Here is a 22,935-nt window from a genome sequence, read left to right as displayed (position 1 = left end):
TCCAATAGCCAAAAAAAATAAACAGGGGCTTAAGTGTTTAATCTGTTCCTGGGGGGGGCAGTGATTTATATGAAACAAGCATAATGTTGGAGCACATTCTGTTGTAGGGATTACGGTGTAACTATGACACATTGTGTTCTAGTCAGACTCAGGGACGAGGCTAGGCCGTCCGCGTTCCCTGAATTTCCTTCTGGAGAGATGGGAACGCGTCCCAGAGGCCCACGAAACCCCTCTCACCTCGTATCAGCAGCGTAGCACGATTACCTCACGACCCCCTGTCATTTCCTTTAACCATTACATTATAACAACAATATCGGACAAAGAAAATAGCGCAAGTAGCATGGAGGGCCACTGAGGTAATGAAAAAGTGCGTCGGGGAGAATAAAGCGTGTAATCGCAGCTTAGCGACAGGCACGGGTCCCCCAGCACGAAGCCACAGAGTCAAACAGAATAGTTCTGTTTTCACTCAAGGCACTTTGGTCTCTTGAGACAGATGGTTGCCTCACACACACGTCTTCCAATGCCTCCGCCTACACAGTCTGTGCAACGGAAGTACCGAGAATAGCGGGATGGGACGATATGAAAATGTCACGATTATTGTGACCAAAGAAACGTACGATTTACGATGTTATCGCGATAATCTAAATATCCCTAACATCCATTATCCTGGGGAGGGTTAGAGGGCCAAAAATAGCAGATCTACAAGCTAGAGCTTGTAGATCGGCTATTCTTTTGGCAAAGAGATTTGGTAGAGAGTGAAAAAGAAAACCGTAATCAAGTGTGTTATTTCCAGGTCCGTTTGACCGATTATAGAGGGTTATAGAAGTGGTACCGGACATGCAACTCTGCAAATAAAAGGTGAATTGATCCCAGTGCATTTCATGATAAATGTATATCTCCACAATACGATTATTGTGAGTGTTTTTTATCACGATTATAACGATTATCGTCCCATCCCTAAAATGTGGGGCAGAGGTTCTAGATTGGCATCCAGGGAGTGTGTGTGCTCAGTTTGGCAGCGATCGGGCCAACGGTGACTGAGATTAGCTGCTCACAAACTGCGAGGACGCACGGACGGACGCACGCACGGACGGATGGACGGACGGACGGACGGACGGAGGGGAAAACATACTCTCCCTCAGCCTTCGGCTTGTGGAGACAACAAAAACTAAGCTGCGGTGACTAAAACTAAGACTAAATATATTGACCAGTTCGTCAACAAAATAAAAACTAGACTAAAACATTAGGGAGGGACTAGTGGAGAAGAGAGTAATTTTATGTTTGGCTGCTCTCAGGTGTTGCGTGTTGAAAACAGCCGATCTACAAGCTCACACCGCGTAAAGAGAAATGCAGTATCATGGCATTGCTATTTACTATGCAGACGATCCAAAGACATCTCATCATCAGCGTGAATTGAACGATGACAAAGCAGTCTTTTCCAAATTACCCTCGGCCTCACTCATTACAAATCAGGGCATCAGGAGTGAGGACGGAACCTGTTTTCCTCAACAAAAAAAGAAAGAAAAAGCAATTGAGCCTGCGGTAGTTCAATAAACCCTTTTGTAAATCCCGCCCCATTCTGCCCTGTTACTATGATGGGACATTAACCCTGGGCAGATTGTTTTTATAGTGGAAGTGGATGGGATTTTTCTTTCCCTTCATAGCCTCATTACAGCTATATAAAGTACCAAAGGAAAAACACCTAGGTGATATTAATAAAAAGGGAAGACAAAGGTACAGTAGTTACATTGCAAAACAGGGGATTTACCCGAAAATATATGTTTTAATTTGTTTAATCCCAGTGGGACAGAATCCTCTTTGCAGATTCTTTTATAGTGGAAGTGGATGGGATTTTTTTCCCTTCATAGCCTCATTACAGCTATATAAAGTACCACAAAAAACACATCTACGTGATATTAATAAAAAGGGAAGAAAAAGGTACAGTAATTACATAGCAAAACAGTAGTTTTCCCCCGAAAAATAAATGTTTTAATTAGTTTAATCCTCTGGATCAGAGATAGAAAGAGAAGCGCATTGCATCTTGGGTACTAGGAAGAGGACAGAGAGAATGTTTCTCCTCACATAATAGGCTGGCTTTTCGTAATTCTGCCCATTTAAATTATATGTACCCAATCGTGACTCTTAGACCATTGATAAGGTACATGTGAACTAGTTTGTTGAAGCTTATTCGTTATGATGAGCGAGATCGCTTGACGCTTGCCGTCGCTATCACCGTACCGGCCGATCTCCGTGTCGCGCACTGCGGACAGTTTTTGAAAGGCTGAAGCAACATTCTCCACTGCACAAACTCCACCCCCGATAGCAAAAAGTGAATGTTTTTTTCTGGTTGGCCAGTCAGGGAGTCTCAGGGACCAATCAGAAGGCTGACAAACGGTCTATTATGTATGGAGAGGCAGAATGTGGTTGTTGCCATCTCCCTGTGCCCCCTCTTCATTTGCTACAACAAGTTAATTCATTCACACTCTCACAGAGTAGTCTGTCACCTCATGTTCATTCTCATTGTCTACAAGCCTAATTCTCATACTCCCTCTTACCCACAATGCATCTCAAGCAGTCTATTTGGCCTAGAATTATTGAATGCTTTAACCAGTGAAAAATAGCAGATATACAAGCTCACAGCGCGGCACCGAGTGCCGCGCTGCGAGCTTGTAGATCTGCTATTTTTGAAAAAGTCGTGAAAATGTGTGCAAATCTTTGAATATATGTATTTTCAAAGCGAACGTTTGCAACTCAAATTTTGCTTCTGGGTGGTTCCTGGAACTAAATATTTTGAGATGGGGGTCCGTGGCGAAATAAATATCCTTTTGGGGGTCCTTCACATGAAAAGGTTTGAGAACCACTGACATAGTAGTCTCTCAAGAACAGACTAACTGAGCTCCATTTAAGTGAAAAGGACCTTTTCTTTGACGATGGCTGGCCAGATTGCTGACATAGAAACATAGGTTTTTCAAAAAACCTTAGAAGGATTCAAAAGACACTTATAGAATCAGGTCAAAATTCTAAATTTCACGATTTTTCAAAAATAGCAGATCTACAAGCTCGCAGCACGGCACTCGGTGCCGCGCTGTGAGCTTGTATATCTGCTATTTTTCAATAGTTAAAGCATAAAATAATGATACACAATAATGTGTACCCGTTCTAAATGGTTAATTAAGCAGCTCCTGTTCTATGTTCATTCTAGGTGTGTAGCTGTTACTGCTGGTTATACAGCTGTAAGGGTTAAAAAAAAAACTCCAACTCTCCGTCCTCCTCACTGTAAAATGTAGTTACTGTAAAAAAAACTTAGTTAATGTAACTTAATATGTATTGTTTACAGATTGTTCTGTGCTCTATGGATTATGATTGTGATATCTTAAATCATGCAACTGAAGGTTCAATGTTATGTGCATGTAATTTGCGACCGTCAGGTCGCAATTTACTATGAAAAGCTCTACCGGCTGTCTGTCTGTCCGTCCGTCCGTCCCACTTTTGCCCCTAGTCTTATCTCCGCCACCGTTGCCCCTATCCCTGCCAAACTTTGCACACACACTCCCTGGAAGGCAAATCACAACCTCCGCCCCTGATTTTTCACATGGCCCATTTCCCATATTCCCTCCTGATTGGCTACGATTGCCTTCTAAAATTTGTGTATGCGACGTGACAGTTGCTTATCTCCCGATTAGGGAGTATTACTGGTCTGTATATCATGCTTTGTTCTGGGGGGGTTAGTGATATCAGATTATGTCTCATGTTCGAGCAGATGATCTGTATGATCACAGTAGAGCTTCACCGCCAAACTAAATGCAATATCATTGCATAAATGGTAATATCATTGCAATAAATGGTATGGTAAATCTAAGTTGGTGTGGTTATATTATTCTGAGCTGAAATATATATAAGTGAAATTGTTCTAATAGCTTGACGTTCGGTTGATGTGAGCCAATTTCGATATAAATTATACGTGCCGTGAATTCAACAATGAAACACGATCCTGTTTCTTTCACAAGGCACGATCTAGCACCATGCAAGCATCCTGTTCACCCACACCTGCCGCTTTAGTTTCAGCTAAATGGATTGATTCAATTAGTTATCTCGGGAAACCGTTCCTATCATCAGAAACTGATTCCGGGGAAATTAGGCATAACAAAATCCCTGGAAATTGGGAGATTTCCAGACTCCCGGCCCCAGCCATTTCAAAAGCAATTGGTTTCTCAATGAAGCAATAACACACAGCAGCCACGGCCTTGATCTTTTAATCCCCTTAAGATATTGATGGGACGTGGCTCGCATTCAAAACAGCCATCAGAGATCTGACTAGTAGGGGCCTCCTGCAGGAAGATTTCCTGAAATGTTTTTTTAACAACGTCAACCCTGGCACTTTCTGGGCATATCATAACAGGCTAATATTCAACAAAGAGATTTGAAATAGAGGGGAAAAAAGGAGGGGGCCAAGGATAGACCCCTGAGAGACCCCGGTCAAGTACAACGGTTAATTTGTCTGTTTTTGTTCACTATAATTTTCCATTTTCCTGATACTGTATTGTTTTGCCCTGAGCAATACATTTCCCTTGCCTAAACAGAATTTCTATGCATCCAATGCCATTTGTATGCTATTTTTAACAGGCTAAATAAATGCTGACCCAAAGCACGTTAATGATGAGAAACGCTAACGAGGAGCAGCACTTGTAAACCGCTGTCCTTGGTATAATAGCAAGATGAAGGTGGGGTGATTAACTGGAAATGAAAAAAGAAAAAACAAATAGAGAGAAATAGGAGAAATGATTGAGCTATGTTGGTGTAGAGGCTTGAGTGGGGAAAAAACAGGTCAAATGAATCCTTATGTAAACAGGCGTCACAGTTTATTGCGACAGGGCAGAAGTGTGGCATCAGCCAAACTAAAATGTTCATTCTACTTAGTCTGCTCTTTTCCCCCTCTACACCAAACCTCTGCTCTTTTCCCCCTCTACACCAAACCTCTTCTGCGAGGCGTTGTGAGCTTGTAGATCGGCTATTTTCGGTATGTTCTCAGAATATGGATTTTAGGGTTCAAGTGGTTAATATAAAAAAGGATAAAAAAGGTTTCCATCACACAAAGATTTGGAAGACCCCCTGAAGTAACTCTGAGGACCCCCTGCTGAAGACCCCTGTTCTAGTGTCCATCATTTAAGACTTTGGAACGCACAGACAAATCCTTTTTGATACATATCACCGCAAATGCCAAGCCTTCAGATAATCAGTGGCTGTGTGCGCTTATCCCATGAATGCATAGCATACGAACACATGGCCTGAACCGGAGGGAACCGACGAATGTCCGAAAGTTTTCAGATAGTATTGTCTCTGTCCGGTGGAAACCTCATACCGTATGTCCAAAACTGTTACTCATCAGGATTCAAATTTAAAAGTAGCACGCTTCCACTATTGTGGCGATATTTGGCATTTAACTAATCTGTCTCCTCGAGAATTTATCTCTTCAAACATAGCCAAATTAAATGTGAAGTGCAATACAAAGCGTGAACGAAATGGTAATGAATTTGGGCCATTGGAATAATGATTATAAGTCCCACAGTCCCCTCCCTGGTACTGAGTGGAGGAGAGCAGAGGAAAGAGTTTTCTAGTTGTCTATAGCTAGTGTATAGATGTTAGCAGTATATCGTCGTTGTTGTGTGGAAACCTTGTATCTCCAAGTTTCAAATTTGTACGTTATTTCGCAAAGTAAAGCCCTGCTTCATCATACAAGGCCGTCGCACAAAAGTAGTGAAAACAGCCGATCTATAAGCACACAACGCCTTGCAGTGCGAGGCGTTGTGTGCTTGTAGATCGGCTGTTTTCACTAGTTTAAATCATTCTTAAAATGATAAATGCAAAACCAACAGGTTTGGACATACAAGTTTTTCACCCAACAACGACAATATTTAAATGTTCAAAGACAAGCCGTAATAATGAATGAAACCATCTTTAGTTTCTACAAATGCTTGCTCTGCATTTGCAAGCTTAATGGCGAAATGTCCACCCAGTCTCACAAGATCCAGCACTTGAAAGTAATTAACATTTGCAGTCAAGTCTGGATATTAAAACCTGTGTGAGTTATGTTTATATCACCAGTCAATCAAAGTGTTGCGAGTCCCTTTCGTTCCAGGGGAGGGCAGCCCGGGCAGGTGATTATCCCAGCCAGCACGCCCACATGGGTCCCGCATGGGTACGAGTTGGGCTACTTGGGTACCACGTGGGCATGGGCTTGATGTGGGCAAATTACATGGGTCCCACGTGGGATACATGTGGGATACCTGGGCATGGGTTGGTAGTGGGCTTTCCCACATGGTTCCCACATGGGCTACACGTGGGCTAACTGGGCATGGGATTGAAGTGGGCTGGCCCAAGTGGTTCCCACGTGGGCTACATGTGGGATAACTGGACATGGGATGGAGGTGGGCTGGCCCAAGTGGTTCCCACATGGGCTACATGTGGGCTAACTGGGCATGGGATGGAAGTGGGTTGGCCCACGTGGTTCCCGCATGGGCTACATGTGGGCTAACTGGGCATGGGATGGAAGTGGGCTGGCCCAGGTGGTTCCCGCGTGGGCTACATGTGGGCTAACTGGGCATGGGATGGAAGTGGGCTGGCCCACGTGGTTCCCGCATGGGCTACATGTGGGCTAAGTGGGCATGGGATGGAAGTGGGCTGGCCCAGGTGGTTCCCGCGTGGGCTACATGTGGGCTAACTGGGCATGGGATGGAAGTGGGCTGGCCCAGGTGGTTCCCGCATGGGCTACATGTGGGCTAACTGGGCATGGGATGGAAGTGGGCTGGGGCAAGAGGTTCCTGCATGGGTTAACTGGGCATGGGATGGACGTGGGCTGGCCCACGTGGTTCCCGCATGGGCTACATGTGGGCTAAGTGGGCATGGGATGGAAGTGGGCTGGCCCAGGTGGTTCCCGTGTGGGCTACATGTGGGCTAACTGGGCATGGGATGGAAATGGGTTGGCCCACGTGGTTCCCGCATGGTCTACATGTGGGCTAACTGGGCATGGGTTGGAAGTGGGCTTGCCCACGTGGTTCCCGCATGGTCTACATGTGGGCTAACTGGGCATGGGATGGACGTGATCTGGCCCACATGGTTCCTGCATGGTCTACACGTGGGCTAACTGGGCATGGGTTGGAAGTGGGCTGGACCACGTGGTTCCCGCATGGGCTGCATGTGGGCTAACGGGGCATGGGATGGAAGTGGGCTGGCCCACGTGGTTCCCGCATGGGTTACATGTGGGCTAACTGGGCATGGGATGGAAGTGGGCTGGCCCACGTGGTTCCCGCATGGGCTACATGTGGGCTAACTGGGCATGGGATGGAAATGGGCAAGCCGACATGGTTCCCGCATGGGCTGCATGTGGGCTAACTGGGCATGGGATGGAAGTGGGCAAGCCCATGTGGTTCCCGCATGGGCTACATGTGGGCTAACTGGGCATGGGATGGAAGTGGGCAAGCCCACGTGGTTCCCGCATGGGCTATATGTGGGCTAACTGGGCATGGGATGGAAGTGGGCTTGCCCACGTGGTTCACGCATGGGCTACATGTGGGATAACTGGGCATGGGATGGAAGTGAGAGTATGTTTTAGCCCCTGTCCGTCCGTCCGTGCGTGTGTGCGTCCATGTGCACGCACGCACACACGTGCGTGCGTCCGTCCGCCCGTCCGTCCGTCTTCTAGCTAATCTCCGTTGCCGTTGGCTTTTTCTCTGCCAAACTTTGCACACACACACTCCCTGGATCCCAATTCAGAACCTTTGCCCCACAATTTTTTACTTGGCCCTGTTCTAGCGCCACCATGAGGTAGATGTTTGCAAAATCCATTTATGTAAACTACCCATAGAGATGTTGCCCACAACTCATGCACATCGGTGGACAGTATGAGTAAGAGTTTTTCGTTTTCTTTGTTGTCAACTAAATCTCAAGAGAATATGAACTTTATCAAATGACACAATGTATTCCACTATCATGGTCTTGTATGTGTGAGCCAATTTGTGTGTGTGTGTGTGTGTGTGTGTATGTGTGTGTGTGTGTGTGTGTGTGTGTGTGTGTGTGTGTGTGTCTGTGTGTTGTCTAAACTTGAATGCAAATATATGGCACTAAATATAAATACGACTTGACGATGCTCACTTCCTAATTGTGAAGTATAAGCATAGGCTTATATACCTGCTATTTTCAAACAGTTTATACTTTTACTTTTGGTACTTTTAGTACATTTTGATGCAAATGCTTTCGTACTTTTTTTATTCTGGACTTTACTTGTAACAGAGTACATTTACATTGCAGTATTGACAAACCGGTTTTGGGGGTACAATAGCCGTCTAACCTCTCCCATTTGAAAAGATATGCTAAGGACCCCAGTAAAAGAATGCACTGATTCTCAACCATTTTAATTCAAGTTTGACACGTTTGATATGTCTGAGACCCCCTTCAGACTCAACTCAAACTTCAACATGTTTTGAGCTTGTAGATCTGCTATTTTTGCTATTTATTATTAACCTTTTGAGGCACAGTGTCTTCTGGACTAGTACATTTCACATTCACTTGTCCAGTCCAGCCACAAAAAGTCACTTGTTCATTTGCCATTTCACAGTCTTTTTTTATTTTATTACCTTTTTTCACTAAAAAAAACTAAGCCCTGATTACTAAAACTATGACTAAGTGTACTGACAACTAAAACTTGACTAAATAAAGACAGGATTACTCCAACAATGTTTTGAGGCTGCCGGGCCTCAAAATGTACTTAAAGTGATGTTTGAAAATAGCAGATCTACAAGCTCACAACGCGTTGCAAAGTGAGGCATTGTGAGCTTGTAGATAATCTATTTTCAGTGTCCAATTTTCAATATCCTACTTTTACTTTTACTCTTACTCCACTACAACTAGGCCTTTGAAAACTTTAATTACTAGTTACTTTGCAGATATAAGTGATTATATTATAAAACATAGGCTACATTAATCCACTTTAGCACTATTTTATACTGAAGATGTGGCACGTTGTGAGCTTGTAGATCTGCTATTTTTTTAATAATTGTTTATTGAGGTTCTGTTACAGTAGCTTACATATACATAGTAGCCTACAATGTATATCGAACCCCCACATTTTTGGCAGCGGATGTGCTATTTTCAAACATTTTCAAACAGTTTGATGATAATACTTTCGTACTTTTAAGTACATCTTGTATTCCAGACTTTTACTTGTAACAGAGTATTTCTGTACTGTCATATTGGTACTTTTTCTTGAGTAAAATATTTGACTACTTTTTTCCACCATTGTCCATAGGACATAAGGAGAGATAAGAGGAAAAAAAGATAACTGAGTCTTTAGTTTTCTTTTTTGTCAACTAAATCTCAAGAGAATATGAACTTTATCAAAATGCAGCTGTACTGTTTTAACTCTGACTTTGTATTTTAACCGTTATGTTTTTTTTTTCTAGGACATATGGAAACAATGCATTCCACTATCATGGATTTAATTTCATTTTGCACAGTTTAAAAGTAGCTTAAATTATAAAACACCTCTAAAAGTGGATTACACACAAAAATACATTATAAAACTACAGATTAGGCCTATATAACTAGGCCTATCCATAAACTCCCTGCAGTCAATAGACTTCAACAGAATCAGATCCGCCCCTTTCACAGTGGAGAGAGAGAGAGAGAGAGAGATTGAGAGAGAGAGAGAGAGAGAGAGAGAGAGGGGGGGGGGCAGGGAGAACTGGCCAATCAGATGCAGCCCTTTGTTATTTGAATTCCCAGAGCGGTTAGTCCACACACAAAGCCATACAGACAGAATCTCACAGGTACTGCAGAGCTGCTGCTAGTGTGTGCTATCTTACAACGAAACATGAACTGCATACTGCGTGTCATCATTTTTGCTGCTTTTTTCATTTCTTCAATTCTTCAATCTTCATTCTTCGATTGGAAAAACGAATTTAAGGTAAGAAACTAGTCTTATTGTGTGTGTGTGTGTGTGTGTGTGTGTGTGTGTGTGTGTGTGTGTGTGTGTGTGTGTGTGTGTGTAAAGTGGTTTAAAGTGGTGTAAAGTAACTAAGTACATTTACTTAAATACAATTTTGAGGTAATTGTACTTTACTTGAGTATTTCCAATACTTTTACTTCTACTCCACTACAACTCGGATCCAAATATTGTAGCCTACTTTTACTCCACTACATTTATTTGAAAACTTTAGTTACTAGTCACTTTGCAGATATAATTATAATATAAAACATACATACTTTAGCCTACTTTATTTTATACCATGGCTATTTGAAAATAGCCCATCTACAAGCTCACAACGCATAGGCTTATATACCTGCTATTTTCAAACAGTTTATACTTTTACTTTTGGTACTTTTAGTACATTTTGATGCAAATGCTTTCGTACTTTTTTAATTCTGGACTTTACTTGTAACAGAGTACATTTACATTGCAGTATTGATACTTCTACTCAAGTAAAAAATGTCAGTACATTATCCACCACTGTGTGTGTGTGTGTGTGTGTGTGTGTGTGTGTGTGTGTGTGTGTGTGTGTGTGTGTGTGTGTGTGTGTGTGTGAGGGGGGGGGGGGTCAAATTCTTTTAAAGGGATTAAAGTATCTTTATGTGAGACATTTAGAGTGAAAGTCTTTAACTCAAATCTTTGCTTGTGGGGGTCCCTGGAACAAAATAATTTGCGCTGGGGGTCCATCCTTGGAACAAACTATTTTGAGATGGAGGTTTCCTGATCCCTGATAATCGTTCAATGAATTAATCTGTCAGCAAGTTGAGACTACTAAAATAAGAATGCTATGTATTCTATTGGGAGTTGATCACTTCAAGTATTCCTTCACCATGATTCACCAGGAGCTGGGTGGCTATACAATATTCAAATCAATATACATTATTTTAAGCATTATTATTTTTGTGTTACAGATTTTGTGGCATCATGGAATCACTTGGTTGTGCTCGGACCAAACGACGGCGAATCAAAGCCAGAGTTGCAGTGTACGGGAGAGTGAGCCGCTCGAGTGACGACCACCAGAGTCCAAGCAGTGCACGTGGGTCCCCGAGAGTGAGGAGCTCCACTGAAAGGCAGAGTGGGAGCACTCCCAATTCCAGTGTAGTGGAGTTGTATGAAAAACTCCTGATCCAGTATGAGAAGATGCAGGGGGATCTCAAAAGGCTGACGGCGTTAGTGAACCAGGTGCTCAGGAACCAGGCTCCTCCTCTGGCTGTGTCGTTGTTGGAACCACCTGCAGGAGCAGACTTGAAAACCGTTGCGGATGTCGATTCCATGAACGAGAAGCTGAGCGACTCTGCGTTCTTGTCTGGAGTTGTAAGTTTGAATCTTATTCATTTGAAAATGTGCTAGTATTGTATTGGTACATGTCAGTGGGGGGAAATGGAGCAAGCAGTGAAAGTGTGATAAGATAGATTGACTGCTTGTTGCTGTTCACTTACAGCTTTTCCTTCCTGTGACTTTTTCCATACACTCAAGTTGCCATGGTGGGTGATATCGGAGGTGTTTCGCTGGATGATGCTACCAGACGAATGATGTCGTACCTCCTGTCACATGATCTGGCAAAACAGTTCAACCTTTTTGGACGTAACGACAAGAGGAAGTTCAGAGACCTGCGCCTTTATGATGTCATATATGGTATGTTTGAGTATTGAATTGCTCTGTGTAACTTTACTTTATATGTCACTTTAATTAAATGTTTTAATTTTAAGGCATGCCACAGCATGAATGACACAGCTGTCAGTTAGATCCTTTTCCTATTCCTCATTCACAGATCTGCTGATCATTACAATCCAATTACAATCCATTACAATCCAATCTGAGCTCTCACTCTGTACGGGAGGCTCCTTTAAATACGACTTGCATTCACTATAGCTCTACTTGGTTTTGATCTTGGATATGCTGCCTCCTCCACCCCAGCATCCACCCAAGCTAACATGTCAAAATATTGCTATTGTACTACTATTGTAACCCTATGGGGGGTTTTGCTTAAAGTTCCCTGGTTTTGCATAGCAAGCAAGCATGAACAAAATTCAGGGAACATCCTTAATGCCAAGTTTAACTGTATTACAATTGTTGCAATAAATGAGTGTTCCTGATTAAAATATACAGCAGTGGAAACGGGGTGAAAAAGAATTGGAACTGATGTCACTCAAAAAGGTTTCATATTCCATCATTCTAACAGTTGTCTTCTTGTCATTTCTTTTAGGGGGACTTAAGAAAAACCCTATCACACAAGAGACCAACCACCAGGCTGCAGAAAAGGCCATCTCCAAGTGGTTCATTGGTGCTCGCGATAGAGGTGGGAACAGAGTCAGAGGTCAGACTGTACAGCGTCCTCAACTGGATGATGCACCTCCCCAGTAGACCAAGTCTCTGTCTCTCTTTCTCTCCCCTCAGCAGCACAATGCTGCCCTGTGGTTGGCTCAAAGAAACACCCACACGCACAGTGTTTGTTTTTGGACAATTTTTATCCATCATTTTGTTCTGTTTGGAGTCTGTGGAGCAGTTTTTTCCATTTTAAGTGTGTTTTTTTATATACCACATGTACATATACAGTATGTATATTTGCTGTGACACTGCTTCTCTTTATGTACATTTGATGTGTGTTCTCTGGCTCTTGGCTCATGCAACACCCACACACACAGTGTTTGTCTGTGGAGCTGTTTTTTTCCCCTCCTTTTTACATTTTTTTTAAAGTGATTTTAAGTGTTTTTTTGTATATACCATATGTACATATACCGTATGTATATTTACTCTGACACTGCTGCTCTTTGTGTACATTTGCTATTTGTGCCTTTTGACACTGCTCTTGACACTGCTGCTCTTTATTTACATTGTGTTTGTATTAACAAAGTTTTTGTTTAATAAACTTTTTCAAAATATATTGACTACTTTCATCCTTGCAAAAATATTTCATGTGTTTACTGTTTACAATTATTAATATGGTTGATGTCTAGGATCAAAAGGAACCATCGCACATCGAAGGCCCAGTCAGAAACTACTTACATTTGCCTAGGAGCAAGGTTGAGCCCACTTGGATCCCACATTTATCCCCTATGGTTCCGACATAGAATTGCCTAGGTGGAATCCTCTATATAATTTTGCCAAGGTGGGGCCCACCCAGGGACCATGTATAACCCATGTAGAGCACATGCGGGCTAGCCCAAGCGGCTCCCACCTGGGTCCCATATAAATTTGCCAAGGTGGGGCCTACCCAGGACCCATGCAGAACCCACCCAGAGCCTACGTGGGCTAGCCCAAGCGGCTCCCACCTGGGTCCCACATAAATTTGCCAAGGTGGGGCCCACCCAGGACCCATGCAGAACCCACCCAGAGCCTACGTGGGCTAGCCCAAGCAGCTACCACCTGGGTCCCATATAAATTTACCAAGGTGGGGCCCACCCAGGACCCATGCAGAACCCACCCAGAGCCTACGTGGGCTAGCCCAAGCGGCTCCCACCTGGGTCCCATATAAATTTACCAAGGTGGGGCCCACCCAGGACCCATGCAGAACCCACCCAGAGCCTACGTGGGCTAGCCCAAGTGGCTCCCACCTGGGTCCCATATACATTTACCAAGGTGGGGCCCACCCAGGACCCATGCAGAAACCACTCAGAGCCCACGTGGGCTAACCCACGAGGGACCCTTGTGGAAACCGCGGACATTCCCACATAGAACCCACGTGGGCTAGCCCAAGTGGTTCCCACCTGGGTCCCATATAAATTTGCCGAGGTGGGGCCCACCCAGAGCCCATGTAGAACCCACGTTGAGCACACGTGGGCTAGCCCAAGTGGTTCCCACCTGGGTCCCATATAAATTTGCCGAGGTGGGGCCCACCCAGAGCCCATGTAGAACCCACGTTGAGCCCACGTGGGCTAGCCCAAGTGGTTCCCACCTGGGTCCCATATAAATTTGCCGAGGTGGGGCCAACCCAGGGCCCATGTAGAACCCACGTTGAGCCCACGTGGGCTAACCCACGAGGGACCCTTGTGGAAACCGCGGACATTCCCAGATGGGGCCCATGTAGGGAAGCCCAACTCATACCCATGCGGGACCCATGTGGGCGTGCTGGCTGGGATACTGCAGCGGTGCACCATGCATTATTTTGTCCAAATATTAAAAAGGCTGTCTGTAAAAAAGTAAAGTCGGAAGGGTGTCTTTTGCTACATCGTTGCTGCCAATGGTGCAAACAGTGGTAGGCTACTTTGTGGGTTGGCTAACAAAATTATCGAAACTAAGCGGATAAAAGCGCCAAACTTTTTTTGAGGCTTCTATAGGACCTAACGATGGATTTTAGCATTGGGTACCAAACTTTATTTTGATGTTTACCCATAGAATTATCCATATCAAGTTGGGCTCCCATCGACTTTCTATAAAGGAGGAAAATATCCAGAAATAAAATCTGCTTTAAGTAGGATGTGAGGGGTCGAACTAGGGGTTTGTCATGATTCTGAATCCATTGCAAGCATTTGTTTTGCACAAAAAACTTTCCTTGGGCTAGAAATGGCCCCACAAAACAATGGTTTAGTGACAATGGTTTAGTGATGACTCATCACTAAACCATTGTTTTGTGCCGCCATTTCCAACTTGATATGGATAATTCTATGGGTAAACATTAAAATCAAGTTTGGTACCCAAGGCTAAAATCCATCGTTAGGTCCTAAAGAAGCCTCAAAAAAAGTTTGACACTTTTATCCGCTTCGTTTTGATAATGTCAAAAACCAGGGTTAAGCCAACACACTAACTCTGCTTCAACTTCAATTCATCTCCGAGCCTGTGATCTTAGCTTCAAATAAGCATATCCTATGGAAGTGATGTGTCTTGGTTGTTGCTCTGTGAGAGAGGTGCATGGCAGCAAAAAGACAAGTCGTGTCATCTCATCTCTGTTCGTTGGCAGTGCGCAGTGTAGCCTGACAGCGTGTCGCCGGTTCGATTCCCGATCCCGACTACCTTTGCTGTGTGTCACTCCCCATCTCTCTCCCCATTTCCTGTCAGTCTACCGTCCTATGAATAAAGGCATAAAAAGACCCAAAACAAATCTTTAAAAAACAAAGAAAGAAAGAAACTAAATCCTAGTACTTCTTCCACTACTTTTGCCTGCAGATAAGAGCACTTGGTAGACAACAACACAATAATCAAGACATGGGGAGAGGGAGTGGGAGAGAGAGACAGGGTTCCCACACATTTTTACCAATTCATTTCCAAAACTTTTCCAAAACTTTTCCAGAATATTTAACCCGATTTCCAGGACTATATAACAATAATTCAGCTCAATAACAGGTCGCTTACTCCTATGCGCAATGCCCAAAGACAGGTAGTGTATGTCAGTGGTTCTTAACCTTTTCAGGCTGTGACCCCTGAAATAATCATGTTTTAACTGGGGACCCGGCACCCTGACGAGCACTAAGAGTTGAAGAATTTTGTATAACACGTTTCTATTGTGAAAATAGCTGATCTACATGCTCACAACGCCTGAGCATGTAGATCGGCTATTTTCACAATTTCTGCCTCTAATATTTGACAATTTGGCCAATGTTTAATTTGTCATTTCAGAGGTATTAACAAAATCAATAACCAAAGACAATGCATAGCTATTTCTTCCAGGACCTTCCAGGACCCTTGATCAATTCCAAAACTTTTCCAGTACTGGAAAAATATTTTTCTAATTTCAAAATATTTCCAGGAATTTCATGAACGTGGGAACCCTGGAGAGAGAGAGAGAGAGAGAGAGAGAGAGAGAGAGAGAGAGAGAGAGGGAGACAGAGACAGAGACGTTGAGAGAGAAACAGAGAGAGAGAGAGAGACACTCACTAGGCCGCTGAGTCGTTGAGCTGGTACTCGCGGTTCCGTGAGAAGCAGCCCTGCACGCCGCCGTCGCCCCACAGCCTCTGGATGACGTTGGACAGGTCTTCTGGGAGGATGCCCTGCTCCTCTGCTGCTGCTGACAGGGCGAACAGCTGCCGGGCATCGTCCTGGTGGGGAGGAAAACACGCACACACGGGTAAAGTAATGCCCTTCTTATGGATCCTACCACTACAGCGTCACACAAAGGTATCAAAAGTAGCAGATCTGCAAGGAACAGAGCTTGTAGATACACATTTAGAACGGGTACACATTATTGTGTATCATTATTTTATGCTTTAACTATTGAAAAATAGCAGATATACAAGCTCAGCGCGGCACCAAGTGCCGCGCTGCGAGCTTGTAGATCTGCTATTTTTTTTAAATCGTGAAAATTAGAATTAGAATGTGTGTGTGTGTGTGTGTGTGTGTGTGTGTGTGTGTGTGTGTGTGTGTGTGAGGTAATTTCTTCTGCCACTAGGTGGCGAAAACAGTTCAAACTCAACCGGATAGTTGTGGGACACTGGACACACATTGTTGTGGGACACTGGACACACATTGCTGTTCATAGCGGAGCTGTGCTTCACACCGCTCCAAAAAAAAAAACTATGTTTCTGTGTCAGCAATCTGGCCAGCCATCGTCAAAGAAAAGGTCCTTTTCACTTAACTGGAGCTCAGTTAGTCTGTTCTTGAGAGACTACTATGCCAGTGGTTCTCAAACCTTTTCATTTGAAGGACCCCCAAAATGATATGTATTTGGCCAAGGACCCCCATCTCAAAATACTTAGTTCCAGGGACCACCCAGAAGCAAAATCTTTGTTACAAACGTTTGCTTTGAAAATACATGTATTCAAAGATTTGCACACATTTTCACGACTTTTCCAAAAATAGCAGATCTACAAGCTCGCAGAGCGGCACTCGGTGCCGCGCTGTGAGCTTGTATATCTGCTATTTTTCACTGCTTAAAGCATTCAATAATTCTAGGCCTAAAATTAAGCAGGAATCGTGCGTAGTTCTACAAGCGCTCTGAGGAACCCAGGGGCCGCCCGACCCTAGCCTAGCACAGCTAAACAATCCACCCATGTTAAAACAAATGGACTATACTGCAGTTAGTTAGTTAGCTGCATTAGTATAATAGTCTGGCCAAGCCAGGCTAGCCCGAACCCACCAGAGGCCTGTGTGTACTGTCTGCTATGGATGCAGACAGGCTCGCATAGGACTAATTAGAGAGAGAGAGAGAGGGACAGAGAGAGAGAGAGAGAGAGAGAGAGAAAGAGAGAGAGAGAGAGAGAGAGAGAGAGAGAGGGGATGGTAGGGGTCACGCCATGTGGCGTAGTTTGTAAACAAGCACAAATGGGACGCACAAGGATCATGAGAAAGACATCCACCACAGCTCCCATCTGCTTAACCCAACCATGCACAAACGCACACACACTCCTCTGCGCTACCCATAAGCTGTTGTCTAAACTACTGGTCTGGCCCTGGCCTGTATCACCAGTAAGACTCCCTAATCGGGAGATAAGTGACCGTCAGGTCGCATACCCAAACTTTAGAAGCTTAGCCAATTGTAGCCAATCAGGAGGGAATATGGGAAATGTGACAGATCCATGTTGATGACATGACTTTAGAGATACTGTGTAACGCTTTGCGTGATTTTAGGGCAAAATCTGTAGGAGCAGTGTCCAAAAATGTGTTTTGCAAAAATTGGCCACATGGTGGTGCTAAAAGAGGGCCATGTGGGAAATCAACTGGAGGTTGTGGTTTGGCAGCCAAGGAGTGTGTGTGTGCAAAGTTTGGCATGGATAGGGCAACGGTGGCGGAGATAAGAGTGACCAAAAACATGTACTGTAGGTTGTAGAACCTCCACGAGAGGGCAAGGAGGAAGGAGGGGAGGCAGAGAAAGATGTACAGTATAGTAGTACAGTGGTTCTCAATCTGTGGGTTGGGACCCCCAGGGGGGTCCCCAAATTATTTTGGGGGGTCCCCAGATGATTAGCTTACATTGAGGGGCGGCATAGCTCAGGGGTAGAGAAACTGGTATTAGAGCACGAAGGGTATAAATCCCGTAGGGTTCCCAGTTCGAATCCGGGCTCCCCCTGAGTTAATGTCGAAGGGTCCTTGGGCAAGACTCTGAACCCCTAATTGCCTCCGGTGAGTAGGTTGGTGCCTTGCATGGCTTCCTCCGCCACCGGTGTATGAATGTGTGTGTGAATGGGTGAATGTAATGCACAATCTATGTAAAGCGCTTTGGATTAAAAAAGCGCTATATAAATGCACCATTTACCATTTATTGTTTTCTCTCTCAACAGTAAACAAACCAATATAAAGTTTAAGTGTATAGAGGGTATGTGCACATTTCTAAAGTGACAATTTAAGGACATTTTAATAAGGGGAATTCCAGGGACCACCGACTCCTGGTGCTCTAGAATGGATGCAAAAGTGGTCGCACCCCTAGTGGAGGACCCCCGCCATTGCAGCGCACATAAAATGCTGTAACTCGGACTAGGAGCGACCGGGAGAGCCGGGGCCGGTACCCACGCACCCGCCTCGGCGGCGCCAAGAGAGCCATCAACATGAATCTGTCCCATATAGCGCCACCATCAGGCCCATTTTTTCAAACACATTTTTTGGACACTGCTCCTACAGATTTTGCACTAAAATCCCGCAAATCGGTACACAGTATGTCTACACTCATGTCATCAACATGGATCTGTCCCATATAGCGCCACCATCAGGCCCATTTTTTCAAACACATTTTTGGACACTGCTCCTACACATTTTTAAAATATGATTATTTTGAGGGTCGCGGTCTGAAAAGGTTGAGAACCACTGTAGTAGACGGAGTAGAAGAGGAGGAGGAGTTGTGAGCGGGATCAGAAGTTCAGAACAAGCCTCCGCACCTAGGGGACCACCAAGGCCCTTTGGAAGCAAGTCAACAACACTTTACCGTGTGTCAAGTGGGAGGCAATTAAACGCTGGGGCAAGAACACTGATAAAACACAGTGAACTGTCAAAAAGAGAAAACACTACCGAATGGTGTGTGTTTGGGTCGATTGGAAAACACTTTGAATGGGACACTAGGGGAGGCATAGCTGAATGGTTAGGGAGCCCCCTGATTGTCCCAGGTTCGATTCCACGCCATTGTAGCAATGTCGATGTGTGTCCCTGGACCCTGAGCAAGACTCTTAACCCCTAATTGCTCACACGCTCCTTGTGGGCAGCGAATCAGCTGGGTTTGGGCTGAAAATACTGAAGGAAATAGGTATCTATGATTAGAAGGCTAGAAAACACCTACAGTATATTAAGGTCTTGACGCCATGTCAAGACTTGATAATGATAATGTTACATGAAGCGAAGGCTGAAATGCCTCGATATTCAAACGCAATATGATAGCTGGAACGGCTGGTAGTAGTACAAGGCAGCATCCATATGTTTGGTCCCATACTACAATATGCTGTGCTCAAACTGCCGAGCAGTGCAAGCTACGCCGAGTCACCGACTAAAGGTGGTTGCACACTGCTGCGTTTTTCGGGCCGAATATCGGAGTGAATTTCGGATCACGCAAATAAAAAATCAACCTCACGTTATGTCAGTCACGTTTGCACACTGCCGCCCGTTTCGCGCACCACTCGGTCCCTTGCTCTCTCTATCTCTCTCTCTCTCCTTGCCCTGAAAAACGCATTTCGCAACGAAAAACGCAGCAGTGTGCAACCACCTTAAGCCAGTTGTGAAATACACCAGGCACCTGAACGCTTCATAAAACAAAGCCATTTCCAGAAGAGAAATGTTTGGAATATTGAGACGTGGTGTAATGACCACAGCTCATTAAAAATATTACACACACACATCCTGCAAATGTTTTATGGGTGCAATAAAATGTTATTAGTTTCATGCTCTTAAAGGACATCTAGGATGCTACTCATTATTGCATATCAGACACACATAAACAGTGACAGCAAGATAGAGATAGACAGAAAGAAAAGAAAGAAAGTAAAAGAGAGAAAGAATGACAATGAGAGAGAAAGAAAGACATAGTGTGAGAGAGAGAGAGAGAGAAAGAAAGAAAGAAAGAAAGACATTTATCATGCTGCACACACTGTCTGCTTTTCTGTCTGCAAATGTGTGTGAGAACATTTTCAGTCTGCAAATGTGTGCGATCAAATTAAGCTTAATTTATTCAAATTTACTTAGGGAGCTGGAATATGACGGCTCGCTTTGAAAGGTAATCTAAGACGTGTTCAACAGAGGGAGGAAGACATTTTCTCTTTCTCTCTCTTTCTCTGAGTAGCCTTTTATTTCGGTGAAGTATAATCTCCCTGGGCGGTGCACTGGTTCCCAACACTCACACTCACACACGCACACGATGGCAGCACTGTATGTAGAATTATTCACATACTGATGAAGGAAAGGACGGGGGAAAAAAATGTTGCATGGAGTGGCATGTGTTCTATTAAATGAAGTAAATATATTGTTTTGCTGAGTGCAAACACTTTCCTATTATAAAAGACAGGCATGTGACTAGAAGGGAATGGGATGAGGAGTGGAGGATATGTTATAGATAGATACCTTTATTATCCCAAGGGGGAAATTGGGCTGATGAAGTTATGCTACAGTAACTCTTTATCTCTTTTGAGCAGAGTGAATCCTGAGTTACACTTGGATGCACGTCGGTGTCACTTGCTGAAAATAACAGATGTACAAGCTAGAGTTCTCAACGGGCCTGAAAATTAATGCCCGGCCCTGACTGGGTCAGCCCGAGGCCCTACCCGGCCCGACTAGTTTGCATTTTAGGCCCTACCCTACCCTAAATGTCGGGTCGGGTTCGGGTATGGTCGGGTTCTCATTACTCTATCACAGAGTAATAGTAATAAAATAATACAATACAAATATTTTCTTTTTTCATTGAGCCCGGGCCCTACCCGGCCCGACTAGTTAGCATACATTTTAGGCCCTACCCTAACCTAAATGTCGGGTCGGGTTCGGGTATGGTGGGGTTCGGGGCAGAATTTGAGAACTCTAGCACTACAAGCCTGCAGCGTGGCACAAAGTGACGCTCTGTGAGCTTGTAGATCTGCCGTTTTGAATGGCCAACGCTAAAATCTAAAATGACACAGATGCTCATCACGCTGCGATGTGCAGCTAGATCGGCTGTTTCCGAGTGCAACACTGGCGTGCAAATAAGCATAACTCGGGCATGAGACTCCATTGTATCACTCTCCGGATGGCACAGGTAGTTTCTATGTTCTTAGACTATTGGTCCTCAAAGTGGGGTCAATTTCAATTATTTGTTTTGATTATTATTATTACAAAACGTACATTGACCTGTTAAGCCACATTTCTTACTTTGTCTATTCAAAATAGATGGTCATAACACTGTCACAACGTGTCGCAATGTAACGCACTTAGCTTGTAGATCAGCTTGTAGATCAGCTTTTTGGAAAAAAGGCAACTTTTAAAAGCATTAGTTATTTTACCTTTGTACTTTAATTATAATGTGATGCCAAGACGGTTCATTCTTTCGACACGGGTGAATGTTAACCTGGTGAAATGCTAATCTGCCGATGCGGGTGAGTGGCTAACCTGCCGACGCTCATAGTCGAAAGAATGACTTGTCGAAAGAGCGAGATTTCCCCATTGTGGTATTGCTAGTTTTACCTAATCAACAAATCGGACTACTTCTCCCACCACTGGTCATACATAAATGAATGAATGTATTCGGTGATAAAAGGAAAGAGCACATCAACACTTCCATAACATAACATACACAATATCACCGAGGATAACAACACAATAAAGCCCCAAGGCTCATTTCCACTGTGGTCCACATAAACAGAGCATGCGTGTTGTGTTTGCTTACATTTTCAAATGTCACCAAACAGAGCGTAGTACTTGAGTCGATGTAAACTTGTGAATTTTGGTTGTAAATCAAACTTTTCTACAGGGAATGTTGCCGGCTGAACTTTCGAGATGGGTCCACACTTTAAAATGCATTGAATGGCGACAATTTAATAGTGTACTGATTGTGTGTTAGATTATATTTCTCGAGCAAGTTTCATGGCTCTACGAGTAGACATTCATACTGTACTGAAATGAATGGAATCCAGCGGCTTTGAAAATCAAACAAACATTGGGATGCTTTGGAAAGTGCTCAGCAATTATGTCAAGCATACAGTGAATCATAGTCAATAGGCTAAACACGGGCCAGACCACCGGTATGGCTATTTGAATGTGAAAATCAAGTGAGTGCGATATGTAACGACAACATTTTGTCATGATGTCAAATGGCCTGCTTGTTGGAAGGGAGAAAAGCACTTACTGCCCTGGCAGCGTCCTCGTACTGGATCTTGAGATTGTCCATGGCTTTGATGATGGCCATGATGGACTGGATTGTGTTGCTGTAGACCACGGCTCTGTACTGCTTGCATTCGTCTTCTGAGTAGCCATCCTCGTGGATGATCCTGGAGAGAGAGACCACAGAGCAGTGTTGATTTTGACAGCGAATTTTGATTTAGTTTTTTTAGTCTTTTAAATACATTTTCATTTAGTTTTAGACATATTTTAGTTGTCTGATTTATTTAATTCTTTCTAGTTTTAGTCAATATTTTGGCAGGCCTTGATGGCGTCATAATGGCAAATTTTACTCTTGGTTGCATGCTGAAAATAGCCGATCTACAAGCTCACAACGTGTTGTGCTGCAACGTGTTGTGAGCCCGAGTGAAACCAAACATAAAAAGGCTTGTCTTTTAGTTCTACTGGATCTCTTCTCCACTACTCCCTCTCTAACATTTTAGTCTAGTTTTTATTGTTGACGAAATTGTCAATATATTTGGTCTTAGTTTCAGTCATCATAGCTTCTTTTTGTTTAGTTTAGTGTGGCTGCATAAGGCAAATGAGATTCTCTCGTTTAACACATAATTCATTGTCAGTTTCCAGCTCCAAACCTGTAGGTGATTGGATAGGGTTTTTGTGAGGCTGAAGATCCAGCATAAAAAGTATGATTTTATAGTATGATTTACATAGAAGTCAGTCAATTGTCTTATTTATTTATTCCTTAAATATATTTCATCACAATT

General features: G+C 43.8%; 1 protein-coding gene across 1 annotated transcript in view; it reads right to left on the bottom strand.

The window, feature by feature from the left end:
• Positions 1-22,935, bottom strand: part of LOC308287542 (guanine nucleotide-binding protein G(i) subunit alpha-2) — a 157,520-nt gene that overhangs the window by 21,815 nt on the left and 112,770 nt on the right. Inside the window, exons 3-4 of the mRNA XM_080728757.1 lie at positions 22,179-22,320; positions 15,833-15,993 (exon numbers count right to left, since the gene is read on the bottom strand). Of these exons, the coding sequence (XP_080584883.1) occupies positions 15,833-15,993; positions 22,179-22,320 (303 nt within the window). The remainder of the gene's footprint in view (positions 1-15,832; positions 15,994-22,178; positions 22,321-22,935) is intronic.

The sequence above is a fragment of the Nannobrachium achirus genome, assembly GCF_963921795.1.
Source record: "Nannobrachium achirus genome assembly, chromosome: 6".
Lineage (NCBI taxonomy): Eukaryota > Metazoa > Chordata > Actinopteri > Myctophiformes > Myctophidae > Nannobrachium > Nannobrachium achirus.
This window is presented reverse-complemented; position numbering and strand designations above follow the sequence as displayed.